Source organism: Colossoma macropomum, unplaced genomic scaffold, assembly GCF_904425465.1.
Source record: "Colossoma macropomum unplaced genomic scaffold, Colossoma_macropomum, whole genome shotgun sequence".
In the NCBI taxonomy this organism is placed as follows: Eukaryota; Metazoa; Chordata; class Actinopteri; order Characiformes; family Serrasalmidae; genus Colossoma; species Colossoma macropomum.
Window position 1 is genome coordinate 30,033,073 of NW_023494804.1, and position 21,973 is coordinate 30,055,045.

The following is a 21,973-nucleotide window of genomic DNA, read 5'->3' on the forward strand; positions in this document are numbered from 1 at the left end:
AGGTCTCAGTATGAACCTCCTCCAGCTGTACAGACAACATCAACACCATAGTCAAACTCATCCCATACTGGATTGAGCATGTCGGGTGTTGCTGCACTCACGGCTCTTTCAGTGCGATTTCGGAGATCATCCAGTGTTGTGGAACCAACGACGAACGCTCTGAGCTGTTGGAGCTTCACTGCCCACAAAACCACACTGTTATGACGGATTCACTCTTATTGAAGTGGAGAACACAGAACGCTTTCTGCTCAGGGGTCTCATCTCCTCTCAGACTGAAGGGAGCCATCTTCCACTGACGGCCAGAAACTCTATGACCCCCTCTTTCAATTGGATTGTGATTGGTTCCTAGGCGCCTCACGGTTGTAAAAATACTGCGCTTTGAAATTGGATTAATCTTTTTGAATCACCCTGTGTTAGGGAAAGTACGCTCTAAAAAAATCCACCCATAATACTTCTGATCTACACTCTTAAAAGTTAAGCTTTATTTTTTTGGAGTGATGCCATAGAAGAACCACATTTGGTTGGAGTTTTTTGAAGAATCATCCATTAAAAGGTGTTTTACCAGCATCACACCAAACAACTCTTTTTACCACCCTTATTTTAAGAAAGTATATCCAAAGTATTTTCAAGAACACTTAGGATGTAGAATTTGTTGCTCTGTGAATGAGACACAATCCAGTTGTCCCAAAAGAACCCGGCTAAGCCAATCAGTGTGTTCCTTCAGCGACAGAAACACAGTGCTCTTTGAGTTCACCCCCCCCCCTTCAGTTTGTCACTGAAGTATTTCATATTCTCCACACGTTTCCCCACCATTTCTGTGATCGCTGGAAGAGTGCTCGAAGCAGAATGATCTCGCTGTGCTTTGATCGGGGAGGATTGCTTTGCTCTCCTCGCAGTTTGCCGCCTCTCCAGAGGAGAATTTGGGGCAGACTGATGATCGGCTCCGTAGTGAGGAGGAATCATGATGTCTTCACAACCATCTGCCACATAAGTGGGTCACGCCATGGAAAAAAACCCTCCTTTTTCTGTGAATGGGGAAAAGGAACGCGGAAAGCACTCTTGCATAAACACGAAGTTTGAGTGGCACTCCGGCACTGAATGTTCCTGTTTTCCTCTTTGTCTTTAATGAGTTAGACGGCAGCTAGCTGAGGATGACATGAAGAGCCCGAAGTGTTCCACAGTCTCTGAGATTCATTCTCGGTGTTCCATCTGATAGCTGTTTGGAGAGCGCTTCTTAATTTAATTCATGAAATAGTAGTACATTGTGTTCATCTCTCATGACTTTGGCCCAATCCCATTTCACCACTCGCCCCTACCACTTACCCCTCTGTTTTGCGCGTTCACGTCTAGGGTTAGGGTGTCCCAGTTCTTTTTGAGATAAAGGGGTACGGTGAAGTGTTCTGGCTTCATGGCCCTCCAAACAGAGAGTTATGAGAAAAAAAGAAAAACCGGCAAGATGGCTGCACAAGAGATCAAAGAAACCCACAAATGTGAGGATTTTCGTTAAAAAATTACGATATCCACTGTATTATCTTAGTTTAATGTCGTTTCAGTGTATTTTGGTCGTTTTCTTCATAACAAGCATAAAAAATCACTAATAGCATGCTAATGTCTTGGTAGCTTGCCAGCTAACTTTCCTGTTCCACCTTAAATAGTCCAGCAGTTCTGACGCCTGAAGCGCCAGAATGTAACTGCTGCACCAATTAAGGTGGAACAGGAAAATCTGAACAAGAATCTGGTGAACATCTGACTTCAGCTTCATATCACTGAAGAATTAGGGGTGGGTGATAATAAATAATTGCACCCCTCTTTGAAGTCATAAGATGCCCTAAATGTAACTAAAGCCCAGCAGTGAGGAGCTGAACTTTACCCTCCTCTGCTGTCACTGCAGACTGGCAGGGTCGCCTACAGAGCAGCGCTGGTAGCTGTTAATGAAGTGATGCTCTTTTTATTTGAGGGTCCCATTTCAGAGGGAAGATTAACCACTACTCTGTAACTCAGTTCCAAGGGGTTAGGGTGACACTCAAAAACAAGGGGTAGGGGTAAAAAGAAGAAATGGGACTGGGCCTTTTTCATGCCTGTATGTTTCATGTCCTCCACAGCTCTTCAGTAGCTATGCACAGATATACCGCCTTTGTGTGCATATCCAAAATTTATATTGGAGCTCGTGTTATTTCTGCTTTCTGAGCCAACATTCAGTTTAGCTTGAGCACTGAATGTTTCAAACACATCATTATCCTTTGTGCATGGTTGATCACTCTTACGGCCCGGCTGGGCACGGCTTTCGCCGATGTACATAGCATGACCTACTTTTCAAAATTACACAAGAACGGCAGCTTAAGACGGTTTCTTTAGCTGCTGTGTCCTTAGGGCACCTTCCTCCCCTCATATCTTTCTCTCTAAACCCCTCTGCTCTATTCACCTAGAATATGGGGCAGCCATGCATTTTCCGTTAATGCGAGCGACACTTGTAAATCCAAACCCTTCAGTGTGCATGATTTGTTTATAATAATCGGTCTCGGTTTGGCGAGCGCCCCTGTTTGCAGTGATGCCTTGTCACGAATGAGGTTAAACAGCTTGGCAGAATAGATGCTGCCTGGTTCTACTGGATTCATACCCATAAATGTGAGGATAGAGTTTCTGTGAAGATGGACAGAGAATGCTAGTGAGAGAATAGACTTTATTTCTCTTGCGTTTATGATCAGATATCAGCTGTAGTGATGTCACTTCCTGTTCCACGAGTCAGCCATTCAGTATCTTTCTTTCATGTCTTCTCACCGTCCTGTCAGTCAAACCATGGTCCAGCTTCATCAACCACGCTGTCTGTTGAGTTGCATGCTCTTCTCATTCTCACATCTGTGTTTGCTTGTCATTCATTTCATAGTACTTGAATGTAAAAATTGTCATTCGTTCATTTTTAATTGAAACATTTATGTGTTTTTCTTTTTTTCTTTTTTTTTTTTAAATACATGTGCACATTTGTCATCCAGCTGTATCATCTGTCATATGTAAATAGATTTGCATGTATGTATTTATGGTTTTTATGAATCCGTTACCATCATGAGCAACATGGCACCTCATCTCTTTTCCTTTCGCATCACAGTGCGGTCTCCATTTGCTTATTTCTCTCCTTTCCTTTTGCAATCACTCATGTTTGACTTGAAATTTGAAGGTTTGTCTCTTTTTTTATGCATTTTGTCTTTGTTTTCATTTCTCTCGCTTTTTCATCAGTGCAGACATTTAAATCGTGTACTCTGCCACATCATTCATGCCCCATTAGACAGAATCTCAGATCTTAGCCCTGCCATTCCGTTCCATCTACTGTTTATTGCATTTTGATTTTGTTTAGTGAAAATGAGTGTAACATGCTGGATGTATTAAACGTAATGTATGTATATTGGTTTATATCTTTTCCTCTCTTTGCATTATCTGTTGTTTTGGGTGTTTCTAAGTTGGACTAGTTTTTTTTTTCACCTCTACTTACAGAACTCTAATCTGGGTCACTGTTGCGCTCGTGCCGCTTGTGCTGCTCCTCACGTTCTTCTCCCAGAGTGCACAGGGAAACTACTTATTAGAACGTTTTTGTAGCTGGCTCAGGTCTTGTGGCTTATCCTAAAAACAGATTACCGCCACAATGCCAATAGTCTCAATATTAGATCATAAAGCTCGAGGCAGATTAGTGCGTCGGGGAGATTTTGAGATGCCAGCTGCCTTATTTGTTCAGATCATCCTATGGACGTTCATTTCTTTCCTGTGAAAGATCTGAACCCCCCCCCCGAAACAAGAATGGGATTATTAAGATCATGCTCAGTTAAACAGTGTCGAGTCTTAAGCGAAAGCTTAAGTCTCTGGCTGTAATTTGGTGAGGTATGCTGGAAGCAGTGCACGGATTATAGATGGGGGAAAAATACTCGGTATAAAATAAATCATCCCTTAAGAGGTTTTAGCCCTTCCACTGTTGTAACCTTGAATGTCCTCCTACAGAGAGTTGAAGCAGACACGTTTTGTCTCCTTCGTCCAGTCGATACGGGGAACTCCCCTCCCGTTTCCCTTCCTGACCTGTATTGTTTAGCGCTGCTTGATGTGCTGCTCCTTTATTTCGGTTTCAGTGTTGTTAACTCGAATGTAAGCAAAGCGTGAAGCTGGAAGAGCATCAGTGGCTTCTTTCATAATGCCCAGATCCAGCTCACCATTGGCCCACGGAGGCGCAGGAAATCATCGTATTTGGACAGCGGAGAAGTGGCCTCGCATCCGAGCAGGAAACAGGAAATTGCTTTGTATGGGCCTTGTACTGCACCCTGTCTCGCACAGGAAAAATATTACTAGAGCTGCCGCTCATTCCGAGAGGCCAGCAGTTTCCATGGTAACAGAGTTGTGTTGCCATCACTACGGCCTGGGATGTGAATGAAATGGATGTGAGTGCAATATTAAGAGCGACTGACATGCATTCGCACACATGCACTCACTTTTCACTCCCTGGTGGTTTCGGTGCCTTTGTTATTGAAGCCACACCCAAAGCAACAGCAACAAACACAGCCTAGGTGATACCGAACCGACTGGTCTTGATTTGCGTTTCTTTTTCGCAGATTCATTCGTAAGTCAGATTCACGTGTCCGCACATGTGTACTCGTCAGTCAGGCCCCAACCAGGTCACTCCCATCCACATGTACCGTCCAAATCCAGGCCCACGGCTCTCCCAGTGGCCAGACAAGTCCAGTGCAGAACATCCAGCTCTAATTACTCTCAGCGATGACCCGAAGGGGTCCCTCTGCTTCGAGCAGACGAGCCAGAGGAAAAAAAACAATTTGCAACTCAGCTGGCATCTCTTCCCTCCCTCCCTCTCTCTCTCTATATCTCTCTAAAACTGCTGTCATGGCAACCAGCCCCGAGGAAGCCAAGGGGCTTTGCCTTAGCCTTAGTGTTGCATCCGGAATTTAAAGGTGAGAAGAGCTGTTGTGCTGGAGGTGTGAATGTGGCCAGCGGTCCCGTTTGGGGAGGGGAGGTGCTGAGAGGTCGAGTTAGGACGCCCCAACCTCAGAGGAGAGACGATAAGCTGAAAAGAGTGTATGTCAAACCTGTTTACAGGACCATCATCATCATCATCATCATCGCCCCTGTCATTTCTCCCTGTCTAACAGCACTTGCTGAAGTGATTTGTGAGTGAATTCTTGGCTGCTCTGTTTCTCTCAGGGTTCAGAACAGGGCGGCTCCTCCGTCTCGCTGGCCTCCACCAAGGTGTGCAGCCTGGATGAGGGTGAAGGGCCCGTCGGCGATGGTGAGAGACGGGACAGTTCTACATCAGCACCTGACTCTGATTACACAACACTGCAGTTTTCTGACATTTTGCATGATAAAAGCTTTCAGAATATGCTGAGGTTAGGAGAAAAAATACATTAAAAGAAAAAGCTTTCACCCTAAGGGGGCTCTTCAGGTTCTTTCAAAAGGGTCCTTTTAACCGCAGTCTAAAAATGACTGCTTTTATGTTATTTCTTCTCTCAACTTAAGACAGCTGCCTTGCAAGTGCACAATGACACAATACGGTTTAAATGCAAACCATTGCCATTTGCAAGTCTTTGATATGTAATCTCATCTGCCATGAAGGGTCATTATAGAATAAGGCTCATTGCCAATTCTGTATGGGAGAAGGGCTGAGTGAAGTATATGTGAGTCCTCATGTCTCTCTTTCTCTTCTGATCAGCTGAGCCCGTAGAGGAGAGCACAGCCCCTGCAGTCCCAGCCTCCATCTCTGACCGCTACAGGGTGGGCCGTATGATCGGCGATGGCAACTTTGCAGTAGTGCACGAGTGCGTAGAACGCTCCACGGGCCGGGCGTACGCCCTAAAGATCATCAACAAGGGCAAATGCAGAGGGAAGGTGAGTAGGAGACCCTATTTTACAGATTATGTATCTGCAATAAAGTCCCTTTTTGGTTTCATTGCCAGTGTCTTGCATCTCAAGCTTTCTTCAAACCTGAACATTAAATTCCTTCTTCTCTGTGAACCTTCTGCCAGGAGCAAATGATCCAGAACGAGGTGGCTATCCTGCGGAGAGTCAAGCACCCTAACATTGTCCTGCTGATTGAGGAAATGGACACCTACAGTGAGCTCTACCTGGTCATGGAGCTGGTCAAGGTGTGCAAGCACAGCTTTGTTCTCCTAATTATGAGGCTGGCGTCGTTTATGCCTTTGATAGGAAAAGGAGGACTTGGTTCAGATGTAATGCCAGATGATATATAATGATTTTTATAGATGTTGGACACTTTGACCCAGTCCCATTTCTTATTTTTACCCCTACACCTTGTTTTCGAGTGTCACTCTAACCCCTTGGAACTGAGTTACAGGGTAGTGGTTGAACTCTTCCCTCTGAAATGGGACCCTCAAATAAAAAGAGCATCACTTCATTAACAGCTACCAGCGCTGCTCTGTAGGCGACCCTGCCAGTCTGCAGTGACAGCAGAGGAGGGTAAAGTTCAGCTCCTCACTGCTGGGCTTTAGTGACATTTAGGGCATCATATGCCTTCAAAGAATGGAAGAACTAGCTTCTTGTTTGAATTTTTTAAATGGACTATTTAAGGTGGAACGGTAAATTTACCTAGCTAGCTGCCAAGACATCAGCTACTACTAGAGACTAGGAGTCTCTGAAAAACCTCCGTTTGGAGGGCCATGTAGCCCCAACACTTCGCCCCTCTGTCTCAACAAAAATCAGGACACCCTACCCCTAGATGTGAACACATTAAACGGAAGGATAAGAGCTAAGTGGTAGGGGCGAGGGGTGAAATGGGATTGGGCCTTTAACTCTTATGCTGGCAGCAGTTAGTTCCCAGGTTTATGCTGCAAAAATATCTTGGCGAGTGAAATCATTTTAAATGTTGTCACTATCTACTGTATCTCTATTTAAGATTGATTATGTAAATGAATTCTAGACTTTTTTTTCCTAGTTTTAAGTCATTTTATTTATGATATCGTCTTATTCTATTGGCAGATTATTTACCTGCCTCGTGTTTTGAAACAAGCAAAACTATCTGCCAACAGAATCAAGACAATTTCACTAGATAAAAATGTCGCAAATCTCAAAATGAGAAATATTAGATATATTGACTAAATTTGAGATGTTTTCTCTTGCCAGTGTATCTTTTTTTGCAGTGGTAGATAGGCTGTCTGAGCAGGAAAATCACCAAGCTCTGGACTTTGGCCCTCCAGCCTGGAACTGGACACATCTACTACAGTGTCCATCCTTTGGTCCACGTCCAAAGTGGAAGCTCAGAGAGGGAAGGGAGCACAGAGACATCTTAGAGGAAGTTGTGTTTGATGTCTCGTTTTATTCAGTGGCTGCTGTGTACAGTAGCTAGCTCAGTCCAGCTGAGCTCTATATTAAGCCGCTGCTCCACTTAGCCGCCTCAGTGAGGGGATTTCGGCTTCTGCCACACCAGAGGCAAACCAGGCCACTGTAAACTTTCAGCTCACATTATTTACCATCAGCACAATTTCCAGAAAGCTGCTGTGAAGTAGAAACGAATGACCTTCATGCACGTGTGTTTACTGTAGTCTCTAGGCTGTTGAGTTGAAGCACGAGGTTTCTGGGTTAATTAGCTTCCAGTTCTTTTTTTTGTCTGAATCTGTAGACATCTGGAAGACCTTGTAGACATCGGTATTTATTGTGCTGTTGTGTCTTGCTTGTCCACAGGGGGGCGACCTCTTCGATGCTATTACCTCGGCTACCAGATACACAGAGAGGGATGCCAGCGGCATGCTCTATAACCTGGCCAACGCCATTAAATATCTACATAGCCTTAACATCGTCCACAGAGACATCAAGCCAGAGAACCTTTTGGTAAGAGCATTATTTGTGTCTTTGGGACTTTTTGGATGCATGTTTGATTAATGTCTCCTCTGCCCTTTCATACACTTATTAATTTAGTAGAGCATTCATTAAATCCCATTTTTGATATTTGAACCAGCATGTGTGAAGGTGAGATCCTATGAGCTAATACCAGTCGCTGCATCCATGCTCCGCCCACAAAGGCATTCTTTAAAAGCAGCTGTTGCAAAGTTCAACAAGCTTTACAACCTAATTAATTTAGTTTTAGGGGTTTCCAGATTAAAATGCTACGCTACAAAGTTGGACTGTGTTGTTGTGGCTAATCGAAACTAGACGACAAAAGACGACAAATTTACTTCCATGCTGCTGTTAGCTCGATCGCATGACATAAACTACATCCAACTGCGTGACCGTTCACTTGCATACAAATTAAATATAATTTTAAAGCAATAGAGCGCTCTCACTTTCCATATTTTTTCATAACTCAGTTCTGTGCTTACATTTCTCATTAGCAGGGCCGTAACTCGGATCAGGATTTTAGTGAATTTTGCAGAAATTTGACCTACATCTCATAGTGAATAAAATTACTGCCAAAAATGAATCAATCTTGAATAATTTTTTACCCATCCATAACTGTTATGCACCTTTCCTTCCTTCCTGCCATATTATAAACAGTCGAAACTAAAAAAAGGAGTTTAGGCCATTTTACAATATGTGTTAATTGTACTCATAAACATTTAGCTAGCTACCTTACATTAGCATGAGTGCTGCATACCTGAAAATCTTAAGAAGTTACTCTTAAACGTTAAGTCTTATACAGAGCGGGCAGTCAAGTTTATGGCTGAACCACAGCGGTTCTGAGGTCAGCCAAGAACCAGTCGCTACTCATTGGGTAGTTACGTCGCATTTTTCCCCACACTAAATCTTATAAAACCCTTCAGAAACTTACGAGGACCTCCGTGTCCTAACGTGAGTTACGAACATGACCGGTGCTGATTACTAAAGCAGTTTTGGATAACAACGATTGCTAAGCTGTTACTGGAGGGTTGAGGAAAACAAGGAGCAGCCTGACAGATTTTGGTTAGCCAAAATAAGTGAGTGACCCTTTTTAGTCCCACAGCGAGGAAATTTCACCTCTGCACTTAACCCACGCAGTGAAACACCACATACACACTAGTGAACACACACACTAGGGGGCAGTGAGCACACCTGCCTGGAGCGGTGGGCAGCCCTATCCGCAGTGCCTGGGGAGCAGTTGGGGGTTAGGTGTCTTGCTCAAGGGCACTTCAGTCACGTACTGTCGGCTCAGGGGATCGAACTGGCGACCTTCTGGTCACAGGGCTGGTTCCCTAACCTCCAGCCCACGACTGCCCTCAGTGACTGCAACAAACTCCTCATAACGGCCCTGTTTTTACATTTAATCTCAAGAAAGGTAAAAAAAGCTGGAAAAAGTCTTTGGGGAAGGATCCTAATAGCTGGTTACGGCCATCCTCGTTAGGTTGAATGTAATTTTTGTCAGCGTTCTGTAAGCGTATTTGGGGCGGAGCCTGGATAGAACAATTCCTTTAGCACATCAGGATATGAACTTCATTCTGTTTTATGTTCCATTATGTGATTTCATAACAGCCACCTCATACTGTCTAATAGCAGCCATGCCTCCACACGTGTGTACTTCACCTCTGAAGCCTCCCTGCAGAGTTTGTGGGCTGGAGCTGAGCGGAAAGAAAGAGACAGACAGTGAGAGAGAGAGAGGGAGAGAGAGAGAGAGAGAGAGAAATGAAGGCAGTTAGCTGACTCTTTGACTCACTCCCTGCCAGCTTGCCTGCCTCTTTCTCCCTGAGCCTGAATGTGTGATATCACATTCACAGAGGAGGAAGTGAGACATGACTCACACGCCGACAGTTACCATACTGTACCCTGCTCAAAGGCTAAATCGCTCCAGCCACACGTCACTACAACACCAGCATCATCATGTGGACTGTGTGTACCCTTTCCACAGCAACCAGCCCGCCTGGGATGATGATTAAGAGAGAGGGGCCATTACTTAAGTGCGCTCCCGATGAAACATCATTCACAAAACGCCTCTACACAGCTCCATTATGCTCAAATGAGCAACATGACTGGCAAAACGATTAGCAATCCTTTATTACCCAAGCCGGGAACTATTATGGTCAATTAATGTAGCATCACATCTAAAGCCGGTACCGCTTCAAGCTCTTTTGTATTCACGACCTGTCTTCTACTGCTGCAGACTTTCCTTGAGCAGTATAAGTTGAATGTTTGGACGCATCTAAGAAAAATATAAATGAACTGAACCAGGGGCCGTATTACAGAAAATCCTTAAGTCTGAGATCATATCTTATCTGCTTTGTTGTCATGGCAACTTCAGTTAAGTCTGAAGTTAGGACAGAAGCCAGTTCAGAACAACAGTTCTTAAGTCTACAATCTTATTTACAGATAAGAAAACGGTTTTACAGAAACATCCTAAGTTGCCAAAATATCCTAAATATTTTCTTAACTTTAAGATAAACCCCAGAGCGTCTTAACTTCTGTTTACCCGTCTGTTTCTATTGTTTTATGCAGTGATGGGCAGCACAGTTCACTATCAGTAGCATAATGACGCTAATTTATCTACACCGAAAACGATGATAAAAACTCGTCAGATACAATGTTACAGTGATGGTGGTGAATAATGAGGAGACGGAGCTGAACGTGTGTCTGTTTATTAGGAGAAGTAACGTTAGCGCGCTCGGCTAAAGCGTTTGGGAAATGGAGACTGAAACTGGGGAGTGGCGACTCTGATGAAACAGCAGGGGGCGCTGAAACGATATTCTTAACTCTCAGTTTATCACGCTTTAGTATTATTTGACCTTTTCTTTACCTCTGTAATGGTAGCTAATGTTAGCTGTCTGGCTAACTAACTTGATTACGTGTTTACGTTTCAGCTGTGAGCATTTGGTTGGTTGCTAGGTAACAGACACAACAGTAGATTGTCGACTTCAATCGAGAAAGTTACAATTTCCTAATTTAAGATAAGATTCTTAAATTAAGATCAGATTTGCTTCTGTAATACAAATTTGTGAAAAATCATATCTTGACCTGTCAGACTGAACTTAAGACAAAAAGATAGGAGGTTTCTGTAATACGGCCCCAGATGCCTGTGCACAAAACTGCATTAAGGCTCTAAAACAAAACACTTTTTCTCACTGGATATTTCCAAATATGTTGTCTCATAGTCAATCAGAACAGAGGTAATTTATCTTGTATCAGTCTTAAAGGTACAGTAACAGCCTGTTTAATTCTTAGGCATAAAGAGAGGTTGGAAAATACCATGTAATAATGAATTAACCACACAAATGTTATAAGTGGATCTCAAGGGAAAAAATAAAATTTGATAAAAATGTACAACATGGGCCCTTTAACCTCACGTCCACTCCGTCCTTAAGAGTGTCCCTTAAGTTTTCCCTCTCATTACTATTTTTCCCATTTTAGAATATTTCATAACTAGTGTTCTATTATTCTACAACCTGAAAGAAACAGTAAAAAATTTAGGAAAGCACTTATATTACTAGCTGTGTCCAAATTGTTTTGACAGGCGCTGTCTCTTCGAGTCGTCACGGTCTACAGGACTGCAGTCATATCGTTACTCTTCCTGCCTCTCTTCCCTTCCTCTGCCAGTCAAACTTAATCAGCGCCTCAGCGCACAGTTACACGGGCAGTAAGCCAGCGGAGCTCGGCTGATGCAGGCTTTCCCTGCGCTCATTCTTCCCTTGTGTGAGCCGAAGATAATCGCTTGTGTGGCTGGAAGCGTAATTTTCAAAGAGGCAGCGGTACCTTCCGACACTCGATACGAGGCTCTTTTGAAACGCCATTACCTCAGATATTACGTAACCGAGCAGAATAGAGGAAGCTGGTCAGAGTAGGAGTGGGAAGCACTTGTGCTAGTAGAGTTTTTAGCATCAGTGAAATTCAGCTGTGAACACTGGAGGCCTCAGATTGCATTTATAGATAGAGAGCTAGATAGATAGACAGATAGATAGAACTGTATTGATCCCAAAGGGAAATTGCAGTGTTTCAGTAGCAGCACATATAATTGCACATAAACTTACATATCGCTGTTGTAGGAAGAAAACCTCGTATCTCCAAAATGGTAACTTTACAGGAGAAGGAAAAAACCTCCTTTACTTTTAATGTAAGTCAAAGGAACCAGACGTTTTCCCAAGTGATTATTGGCCGTTGCTTTTGGTCCATTCATCATGAAATTTACATACAATGTAAAGGCCAACAAGTATTTTCAAATAAAAAAAAACTGAAAAATGTCACAAATGGAGATATGAGGTTTTCTTCTCTATTTGCATATTTACATAGCATATAAGACAGATTTGTTGTATTTACATGAGAGCAGGTCAGGCCAGTGAGTATAGACATAACTAGGAGTTGCAGCAGTATTACAGTGTAAAGTGAGCAGTGAGAGTCATTACAGTAGCAGTTATGATATATTGCACAGTGTGTATTAATCAGAGAGGAGATACAGTGATGTGGTTCAGCTCAGTTCAGACAGCAGGAGATCAGTACCGTCTCTGCAGTAAGGAGACTCGCTGTAGAGCCGTATATCAGTGGGTAAGAAAGATCTCACACGGTGCTCTTTAACACAGCGCAGCTGTAACAGTCTGACCTGAATGGGCTTCTCTGTTTATCCAGTGTAGCATGCAGGAGGTGTGAGGTGTTGTCCAAGATGGCTAACAGCTTGTTGAGTGTCCTTAGTTCTGCCACAACCTCCAAAGAGTCCAGCTTGACTCCAACAGCAGAGCCAGCCTTCCTAATAAGTTTGTTTATTTTGTTCAGAGCACTTTTGTTAATGCTGCTGCCCAGAACACAACAGCACAGAGTAAAGCATTCACTACAGCAGACTGGTAGAATGAAGCACTCGCTATAGCAGACTGGTGGAACGTCCATAGGAGCTTAGTGTTCACACCAAAAGACCTCAGCCTCCTCAGGAAGTAGAGACGGCTTTGGCCTCTCTTGTACACTGGGAGAGTGTTACAGCTCCAGTCCAGCTTGTTGTCCAAGTGCACACCCAGATACTTGTAGGTCCCGACCACCTCCACATCAACTCCATCAGTGGTGACTGGTGAGAAGGCAGGTTTGGACTTCCTAAAGTCCAGATCTCCTTAGTCTTATTAGGCGTTTGGGATCAGGCCAAGGAATTCATGTGAAACAGTTGACGTCGTGTGATCTGTGGACTAAACTACAGATTTGTCTGTTTTCCTTCAGGTGTATGAGCATCAGGACGGAAGCAAGTCTCTAAAGCTGGGAGACTTTGGCTTGGCAACAGTGGTGGACGGACCGCTGTACACTGTCTGTGGAACACCCACATATGTAGCACCTGAAATCATTGCAGAGACTGGGTGAGAACTCACTGAAAATACATAAATAATCCCAGCGTTAAAGCATAACATGTTACTTGTGTGTATTTAGGCTTGGTTTCACAATTGTATACAGTATCAGTCATTTATTGCATTGTTTTAGACTGTATTTTGTTACCTTTACTAAAAGAGCATTATTGTCTGATTTAGACTAAACTCTTATTCCTATCTTGCTGTAGTTATGGCCTTAAAGTGGATATTTGGGCAGCCGGAGTCATCACGTACATCCTACTGTGTGGATTCCCACCATTTCGCGGGTATGTTTATAAGCTGTTGTTCCATTATTCATTTCTAAATATTATTCACTCCAAGATAGACTGGTCTTTTTTTTTCAACTCAAGCCATTTAACATACAGTGGGTCCAAAAGACTGAGACCACATTGGACATGTGGCGTTTTCTTTTATTTAAACCTGGAAATAAACAATAGAAAGTTTGAAAATGAGGAATTAGTCCAACAGTCTGCAGTATTTCTATGTCACTATTCAAATTAAAGCAACAAAAGTGACATTAGCCATGCTAAAGTCTTTGTACAAAAAGGTCAGATTTTTATGTGTCTTATCTCTTCTATTGAAGCTCGTATTCAGAAGACTCTCAGGTAGATTAGATCTACTCATCAGAGGCTTTTGCCCAAACGTCTGGAGTCCATGCCAGCTTGAGTGAACACTGTCATTAAATCTAAAAAGGAACATACTAAATACTAACGGAATAAGAAATTCTGAAATAAAATGAAAAAGTATTACAGTAGAAAATAATGCACAGTTGAAGCATTTTTACTAGTGGTCTCAGACTTTGGACCCCTGGGAACATTGTGGCTATTGTATTGTGTGTGAATTGCATAAGTGCAATATTTAGTTCCATTATGCAGTAATGCACATATTTAAACCTGTCCAAACAATTTTCTGGACACAGCAGGAAAAAGGGGCATTGCTGCTGCTGCTTTTAGATCGTATTTGGTAGATCCGGATCCAGATTGAGTGTCAGTTGATTTGTAGGCCCTCTCTTTCACTCCTTATGCAAACACTGGGATTATGATGTGTGAAGTGCGCTAGCCAGTGTAGGAAGTGCAATATACATTACTTATGTAAGAGAGCAGGGCCAACAGGGCCCCCATGTGGTAACTGGAGGAACTACGCTTAGATCAACCTGTCTTCAAGCTCACTTGAATTTGCTTACGTACCATTTCTTAATTTTCCTTTCTCAATGTGATTTGGTACGTTTCATCTTTCCCACAGGAGCACGGAGGACCAGGAGGCTCTGTTTGACCAGATTCTGCTCGGTCAGTTAGAATTCCCTCTCCCATACTGGGACAATGTGTCAGACTCAGCAAAGGTGAGTGAAAATGATGGATATCGCTGCTGTCAGAAGAAAACCTTGTATCTCCAAAATGGTAACTTTACAGGAAAAGGAAAAAACATACTTTACTTTTAATGTAAGTCAATGGAACCAGACGTTTTTTTCCAAGTAATTTTGGGCCGTTTCTTTAGGTCCATTTATCATGAAATGGACATACAATGTAAAGAGCAACAAGTATTTTCAAATTATATCAAAAACAGAAAAACGACAAAAATGGAGATATGAGGTTTTCTTCCGACAGCAGCGATATGCTGTATTCTTACATATATATATATATTTATATATATATATATATATATATATATATATACATGATAAATGTGAATTCTTTTTGGAGGTGCAAATAAACACCTCTGAAGTCATTTGGGTCAGCACTAACACTTTCTGTGTCTTTGTCCTGTGTGTGTGCTTGCAGGAGCTGATCACATCCATGCTGCAGGTGGAAGTGGATCAGAGATACACAGCTTTGCAAGTGCTGGAACATCCCTGGGTCACTGTGAGTACTCGCACTCTGTATAAAAACACAGCTATGACCTTCTCATAACTCTAAATTGTGTTTAGATTGATCAGTGCTACCTTAATCCGTTCACATGTCGGATTGAAATCAATTCTGAGTTGATTGATAGGTTTTTTGTTTCGATCACAGACATACAGTATATATAGCGACCTAAAATGTATACAGCATCTTGAAAAGCCTAGAAAATAGTAATAGTGACTTGCTGATTAACTGGATCATAAACTAGTTGTACTAGTAATTTTATCAGTATCTTTCAATGACATAAGAGTGACTCATTGTGGAAAAAATACATATACCTTTTTCTTAATGTAATTAATGACGCAGAATGACGGCCTGTCGGAGAATGAGCACCAGCTGTCAGTAGCAGGAAAGATCAAGAAGCACTTTAACACTGGCCCCAAGCCCAGCTGCACCACGCCGGGAGTGAATGTCATCACGGTAAGCTGTGATCTGCTGCCAGATCGCTTTGTTTAGCACACTAGTGTCCTCCAGTCGGTCCTATAGAAAGACGGCTCTGTAAATGCGTGAATTAGACCAGAGGCTTTATCAGAGATGAAGAGCAGATTAATGTCTCATAATGCTGGAACAGGGATTTACAGATTCAGATGGATTAGGGCTTGAATTTATAGTGTTTTCCCCAATCTAATGTCAGCCCCTTCAGCTTGGGCTTGTTAAATGGCTGATTAATGGAATGCCTTGGCACCAAAATATGCAGGTCAGGGTTGCTCCAGGATCAGGGTCCCCTGGAAAGGACTGTGCAGCATAGTTTTTTGCTACACTACTAGAGTCTGTGATGTTGCACTGGACCAGGTTCTGCGTGTGCTGAAAATCAGCCGCATGAATATACAGCAACTACAGTTACATCAAAGTTAAGGCCGAGCCTTGTGGTCATCATCAGTTTGGGGGGGTGTTTATTTACATTAAGGCCCAATCCCAGTTCTTCTTTTTACCCCTACCCCTTGTTTTCAGGTGTCACCCTAACTGAGTTACAAGGGGTAATCGTTGAAATCTTGCCCTACGAAACGAGTCAACCCTCAAATAAAAAAAAATATATATATATATATATATATATTACTTCATTAACAGCTACCAGCGCTGCTCTGTAGACGACCCTGCCAGTCTGCAGTGATAGCAGAGGAGGGTAAAGTTCAGCTCCTCACTGCTGGGCTTTAGTTACATTTAGGGCATCATATGACTTCAAAGAGGGGGGCAATTATTTATTATCACCACCCCTAATTCTTCAGTGATATGAAGCTGAAGTCAGATATTCACCAGCTTCTTGTTTGAATTTTCTGTTCCACCTTAAATGGAGCAGCAGTTACATTCTGGTGCTTCAGGCGTCAGAACTGCCAGACTATTTAAGGTGGAACGGGAAAGTTAGCTAGCTAGCTAGCGAAACTAACCCTAGCATGCTAGTAGTGATTTTTTATGCTTGTTATGAAGAAAACGACCAAAATACACTGAAACAACATTAAACTAAGAAAATACAATGATTATTGTAATTTTTTAATGGAGAAAATTCTCACATTTGTGTGTTTCTTTGGTCTCTTGTTCAGCCATCGTGCCAGTTTTTCTTTTTCTCTCATATCACTCTGTGTGAAGTCTCTGAAAAACCTCTGTTTGGAGGGCCATGTAGCCCCAACACTTCGCCCCTACCCCTCTATCTCAACAAAAATTGGGACGCCCTACCCCTAGACGTGAACGCACAAAACAGAGGGCTAAGGGCTCAGTGGTAGGGGCGAGGGGTGAAATGGGACTGGGCCTAAGTATCCCTGTTTTCTCTCTACTCAGCTCGACCATGACTTCTGCATCCAGAGATCAGGGTCGTTGGACTTCTACCAGCATCCGGGCATGTACTGGATAAGGTAAAGCCACATCTCCTCTGCTGCCACTAACGGCACAGCCGCCACTGCTCCTCTGTGTGAACGGCTCTCATACTGAATGTTTTTTTCATGTCTTTCATGTGCACTTCAGGTTCACTTACTGGTTATGTCTTTTTAAAGCATGTCACATTCATGATGCTGCTGTTTCTCTCATTTCTTCCCCCTGTGATATCGAGTTTCAGTCACTTCCAAAGCAATTGGCTGCTGTCATCACATCCCATCCCTTCCCTTCCTTCGTCTGATGTAGTTGGCTTAAAGGAGAACTGCTCTAGTTTCTTTGGATTTCCACGTATCAGAAATGTGATATATAGTGGCTTCTTCATCATAGAATTAAAGTGATAGTTCTGCAAAAAATCGAACTTACTTCATTTTCCACTTTATCCAGATGAAGTTATCAACACGTTTGGTGTCCAAAGTCTGCTTCTTTTGTTTTCGTCCTGCAGCTTGCAGTGTGAATTAGTGTGGCTGCATTAGCCTCATAGTTCCAGCACCAAACTAAAGCAGCAAACTCCAGAAACCAAACATGTCTTAGCTGATTGGCTGCATTTAGCATTATTTGTACGTTATTGTTGATAAATTCATAACATTTTAATGTTTTCATTAGACCTCACTTCATGGGTAAAACGGGAAAGTTCTCCTCAAACATCAGTACCTCATCAGTATCATACCGTGCTGGCTAAAATTCCCTCTTTCTCTCCTCCAGACCACCGCTCTTGATAAGGCGAGGCCGGTTTTCGGACGAGGATGCCACCCGAATGTGAGCGCGGCGCCACGGATTACCCAGCCATCCTGTAGCCTCCCCACCCTGTTCCCGGCCCCCAGCCTCTGCTCCGCTCTCCAGCTGTTCCCTCCTTTACCCCGGCTGCTGCCCTGCACTCTCCCCAGCCCCGGCCACCTCCACGCCTGAGTCTGAAGACTTTTCTGCCTGCTCCACTCAGACTGTCCGCTCCCCCAGCTCCCACGTCCAGAGCCGGTGGGAAAGGGACGCAGAAGGAGAAAAGAAGGGTTTATGAGGATTCAGAACGCGGCAGAGTGGAAGGACAGGACTGAAGCTGTTCTGTAATTGAAGCGCGACGGTGTAGGTGTCGTCTCCCACCTGCAAAACGTGAACATAGTTTGTCAGGACTGGGGGGAATCCTTTGAATTATTTCACTCCATTGTAATAGTTTTCTTATTTATTTATACACATTGTATGCATTTTTATTAATTAACTTTAGACAGAGGTTTTTTTCCGTTGATGGAAGCCTTCCTCAGGCTCCTCCACCTTGATTTTATTTATCTCCGGGTCCAGTCTTGGTGAATGTTCCAGCCAGTTTTGTGGATGGAGCAGCTAATTGGCAGGTAGTTGATTATCGATTAGCTAGTCGTTTTCAATTTGTGCTTGCTTGAAGCAGCTGCAGTCCGCTTCTTTTGTGCAGAGGCATCTGATCTGAAAGTGCAGTCCAGAAAACTGAGAGCCTTTCGTGTCGGCCGCGTGAAAACCTCTCTGAGCCCCCTCGCAATAAATGCCCCCTCATCGTTTCAGTGGTAAGCTCCCTCTCTCAGCACTTTGCTCTCCTTCCCACTCAAACTGCAGCTGAAGGTGCTATCTGGCACAGAGAGCATACTCACGCATAAGATGGGGACCGTTTTTTTTGTAATCAGTGTAAATAATATGATTTCAATTATTTTGATATTGACAATATATTTCTTTAACTTAACTAGAGAACATAGCAATCGCATACGTCATTGTTCAGCTGTATGTAAGTGTAAGGAGCATAAGCACAAAGGCAGTGACGTTGTGGGAAAGATTTCTTTGACTGAGCTTGTGTCCAAGAAATCAGCGGATTACAGTGTGTGACGGGTTGTGTGCGAGAGATCCGTAAGACAATGCAGTGCTCAGACGCTCCACTGTACAGTGGAGAGTTTCAGACTGAAATTCAGGGTTTGAATTGAGACCTCACTGATGAAGTGTAGCAGGGACTAGTGCCCCAATGATATCAGTTAACCCTTACAAAATTGGCTGCTATTACAGCTTCCACAAACTTGTCAGTATCAGCAAAAATCTTGCAGTCAGAACACCGAAACATAGAAATGTGTAACATTGAGGATAATTTTAGCGTAAGCTTCACAGAACCTTTCAGTGACAGTTGCTGAAAAATAATACCAACATAATAGATAGGGATTCTGGAAAACTCTGCCTTGGGGCTGCATTATTTGTAAATTAAAGACGATGAGTTTCTGCTGTTTATTTGAGTTTAAGAAATTCGATAGTTGCTAATGACTGACAGTTTCATCATATAACATTTTATTGGCTGATAACAGTTATCAGATTTTTTAGTTCCTCAAAACCAGTAACTGTATAAGTGACAGGTTTCATGTCGCTTGGGCCCTAGTAGGGACAGACGTAATGCACCTCTCGACGCTCCTGCTTACTCTCATCGTGAGGTAGTGGGTTGTTCACAATGCAATACCATTATAACATCACTGTTTATTCCAGTATTCACATATTTCAAAACTGTACCACAAACTGATTTCTTTTTCGATTGATTAGAATCTCAGAGACTTTGGAAAATGGAAGGTGAAGACTGCAAGTGCTATGAACCACAGACGAATGCTACAGTGACTTAAACAGATGAGCAACGGTCAATGAACGTATTAAATGCGTATGTTTATCTGCAAATATTTAACCTGCATTTGCTCCAGAACTGACAGTGACACAGCTTTAAGGATTCACCCTAACTGCTTCTGCTCATTCAACATACTAAAAAAAAACAAAACTACCAAACCAAGTTTTGTGGACTTCCACAGGCATTGCTAGACCGGTTTCACTTGTATTTACATAATTTGCACCACTATTATCTGCCATGATGCATATTACCCGGCATTATGGAAATCAACTTTATTGTGTGCCTGGTTTGGGCCAACTGTCACACCGAAGCAAATAAAGTCTTGTAAAATAATCATGAAATGTGTGGTTTATGTGTCACGAGCTACACTATGTAAATTTTGTGAATTTGGAGACCTCTCTGGTGGAAATGTGCAATTGCATGCAAACTGTGGAAGAACTTTTTGTGATGTTGGTTGTTCTTCTGAGCCATAGATATACACACCTAGATGCCACGTTGGGTCCAGCCAGGCACATCAATGGCACCGCCATTTTGGGGAGGTCAACATCGCTGCTGGACTGCAATCAGTACCATTACAGAGCGTCAGTTTAAGAAAGATACTGTCCAAAATTACACTATTTCAGGAATATTACACTCAGACAGTGAGATAGGATTATATAATGGAGGGAACGCAGTGATCCACACTCATGTCTGTGTGATGCGTATTGTCTGTGTGATGTTTGTGTAGATATGGTCGTGTGGTTAATGAGGCACAGAGAACCTGTTGATGTGATTGTTTTTCCTCTGGTTTTATATTAAGCTTATTTCATTTGGTAGTCTATTCAGTGGATCTTACAGAGCCCCTCTGGTGACATCCTGTATAAATAAAAATAATGCATGGCCACAACTTAGTAAGGTGTGGGAATAAGATCCTAATGTGTGGCCATGACTTAGTAAGCCATGATCTCGTTCCCACGCCTTACTAAGTCGTGGCCACGCATTAGGATCTCGTTCCCATGCGTTAATAAGGCGTGGTCACGCATTATTTTTTATTTATACAGGATGTCATCATCAGGGCTTCGTAGGATCTTAACTTTATGTAGTAGTTATTTATTTATAATGATGGTTAAAGCATTGTAGCTCGGTAAATTATAGCATTCCTTAATCCGTGTAGATATTCATAGGAGACTAACGTCAGCAACTTGTTGTGCCAGCTTCGTGTCGAGTTTTCCCGTTCCACCTTAAATGGTGCAGCTTCAGGCACCAGAAAGTGACTGCTGCACCATTTAAGGTGGAACGGGAAAACTCGACACGAAGCTTGCGAATAGAAGCCAACTTTAGCTTCGTCCTTCTTACTGTGTTTCGGGTGGGTTACTTTATTTTTATGTGTATTAAGATTAGAAGTGATTCACACATTGATGGATTTGCTGATGTGTCTGTGTTTCTCGCGCCAAACTCGGTTTTTAATCAGGTGCAGACTGAATACTTTCCTACTGGTCTGGACGGCTAATTATCACGATCAGTTATTAAAATAGTAAAAGCTACCGAGAGCAGATCCGTGCAGCCTGGATTAATCTGTGTTTGAGGATTATAACTAAACAGATTTGGGGAAAATCGGTTGAGTAATAAGAAAGTTGTGGCCGATTTAATCCTGAGAACTCATCATCTTGACCGCTCCAACATGGCGGACGCGCAGACGTATCGCCTCAGACAACGGTGCATCTATTAATGTATATCTATGGTTGAGACGGCGTTATCTGACAACATTATAATAACGTAGTGGCAACGTTGTCACAACCTCCTACCCAGCGAGCAAGCGGCGTTGATAACAGGCCAGTCCGTCGGGCTCTGTTTCGGATGTCCGCAGCTGTTGTGAATTGGTCGCCAGCTGGAGTCGTAATAGGGCATCTTATAAACATATTATTAAAAGACACTAGTTGTGCGGTTATAATACTCAGAATGGCAAAGCATGTCTGTGCCAATAGGAAATGTAATGCTACACAAGTCCATCAGGCATAAGTTAGTTTTTTCTAACGAATCTTTTAATGATTTAAGTCATTTGGCGTCCTTTCATCTCGTTCCCTCTGAGGGAGAAGCAGTGCGGCGGCAGCGCCAGCAAGCGGTGAGTGAAGCTGTCTTTTAGTGAAAACGTTAGATAGAAAACATTAAATTACAATTAAATGTGTTATTCATCAGTTACTTGGTAGAGTTATGTAAGGCTTGGTTAACTTTAATCCAAATAGGAGAAATCACCTAACGTTAGCCAGCTAATCTGTGCTAGCCAGCTGCCCAACATTAGAGTTTGCTGGATGAGTCAACAACTCTGACGATTTTAAGTGTAAATTAGTTAAAATGGTTTCTTCATGAGCAACGAGGAGATTATCTAA

General features: G+C 42.8%; 1 protein-coding gene across 1 annotated transcript in view; it reads left to right on the plus strand.

Annotated features, from left to right (window-relative positions):
* Nucleotides 1-19,943, plus strand: part of dclk1a (doublecortin-like kinase 1a) — a 99,141-nt gene extending 79,198 nt beyond the window's left edge. The window contains exons 7-17 of the mRNA XM_036595269.1: nucleotides 5,191-5,275; nucleotides 5,699-5,874; nucleotides 6,012-6,131; nucleotides 7,684-7,830; nucleotides 13,093-13,226; nucleotides 13,424-13,501; nucleotides 14,478-14,574; nucleotides 15,014-15,094; nucleotides 15,440-15,553; nucleotides 16,907-16,980; nucleotides 17,702-19,943. Coding sequence (XP_036451162.1) covers nucleotides 5,191-5,275; nucleotides 5,699-5,874; nucleotides 6,012-6,131; nucleotides 7,684-7,830; nucleotides 13,093-13,226; nucleotides 13,424-13,501; nucleotides 14,478-14,574; nucleotides 15,014-15,094; nucleotides 15,440-15,553; nucleotides 16,907-16,980; nucleotides 17,702-17,759 — 1,164 coding nt within the window. The 3' untranslated portion in view covers nucleotides 17,760-19,943. The remainder of the gene's footprint in view (nucleotides 1-5,190; nucleotides 5,276-5,698; nucleotides 5,875-6,011; nucleotides 6,132-7,683; nucleotides 7,831-13,092; nucleotides 13,227-13,423; nucleotides 13,502-14,477; nucleotides 14,575-15,013; nucleotides 15,095-15,439; nucleotides 15,554-16,906; nucleotides 16,981-17,701) is intronic.
* The last annotated feature ends 2,030 nt before the right edge of the window (nucleotides 19,944-21,973 follow it).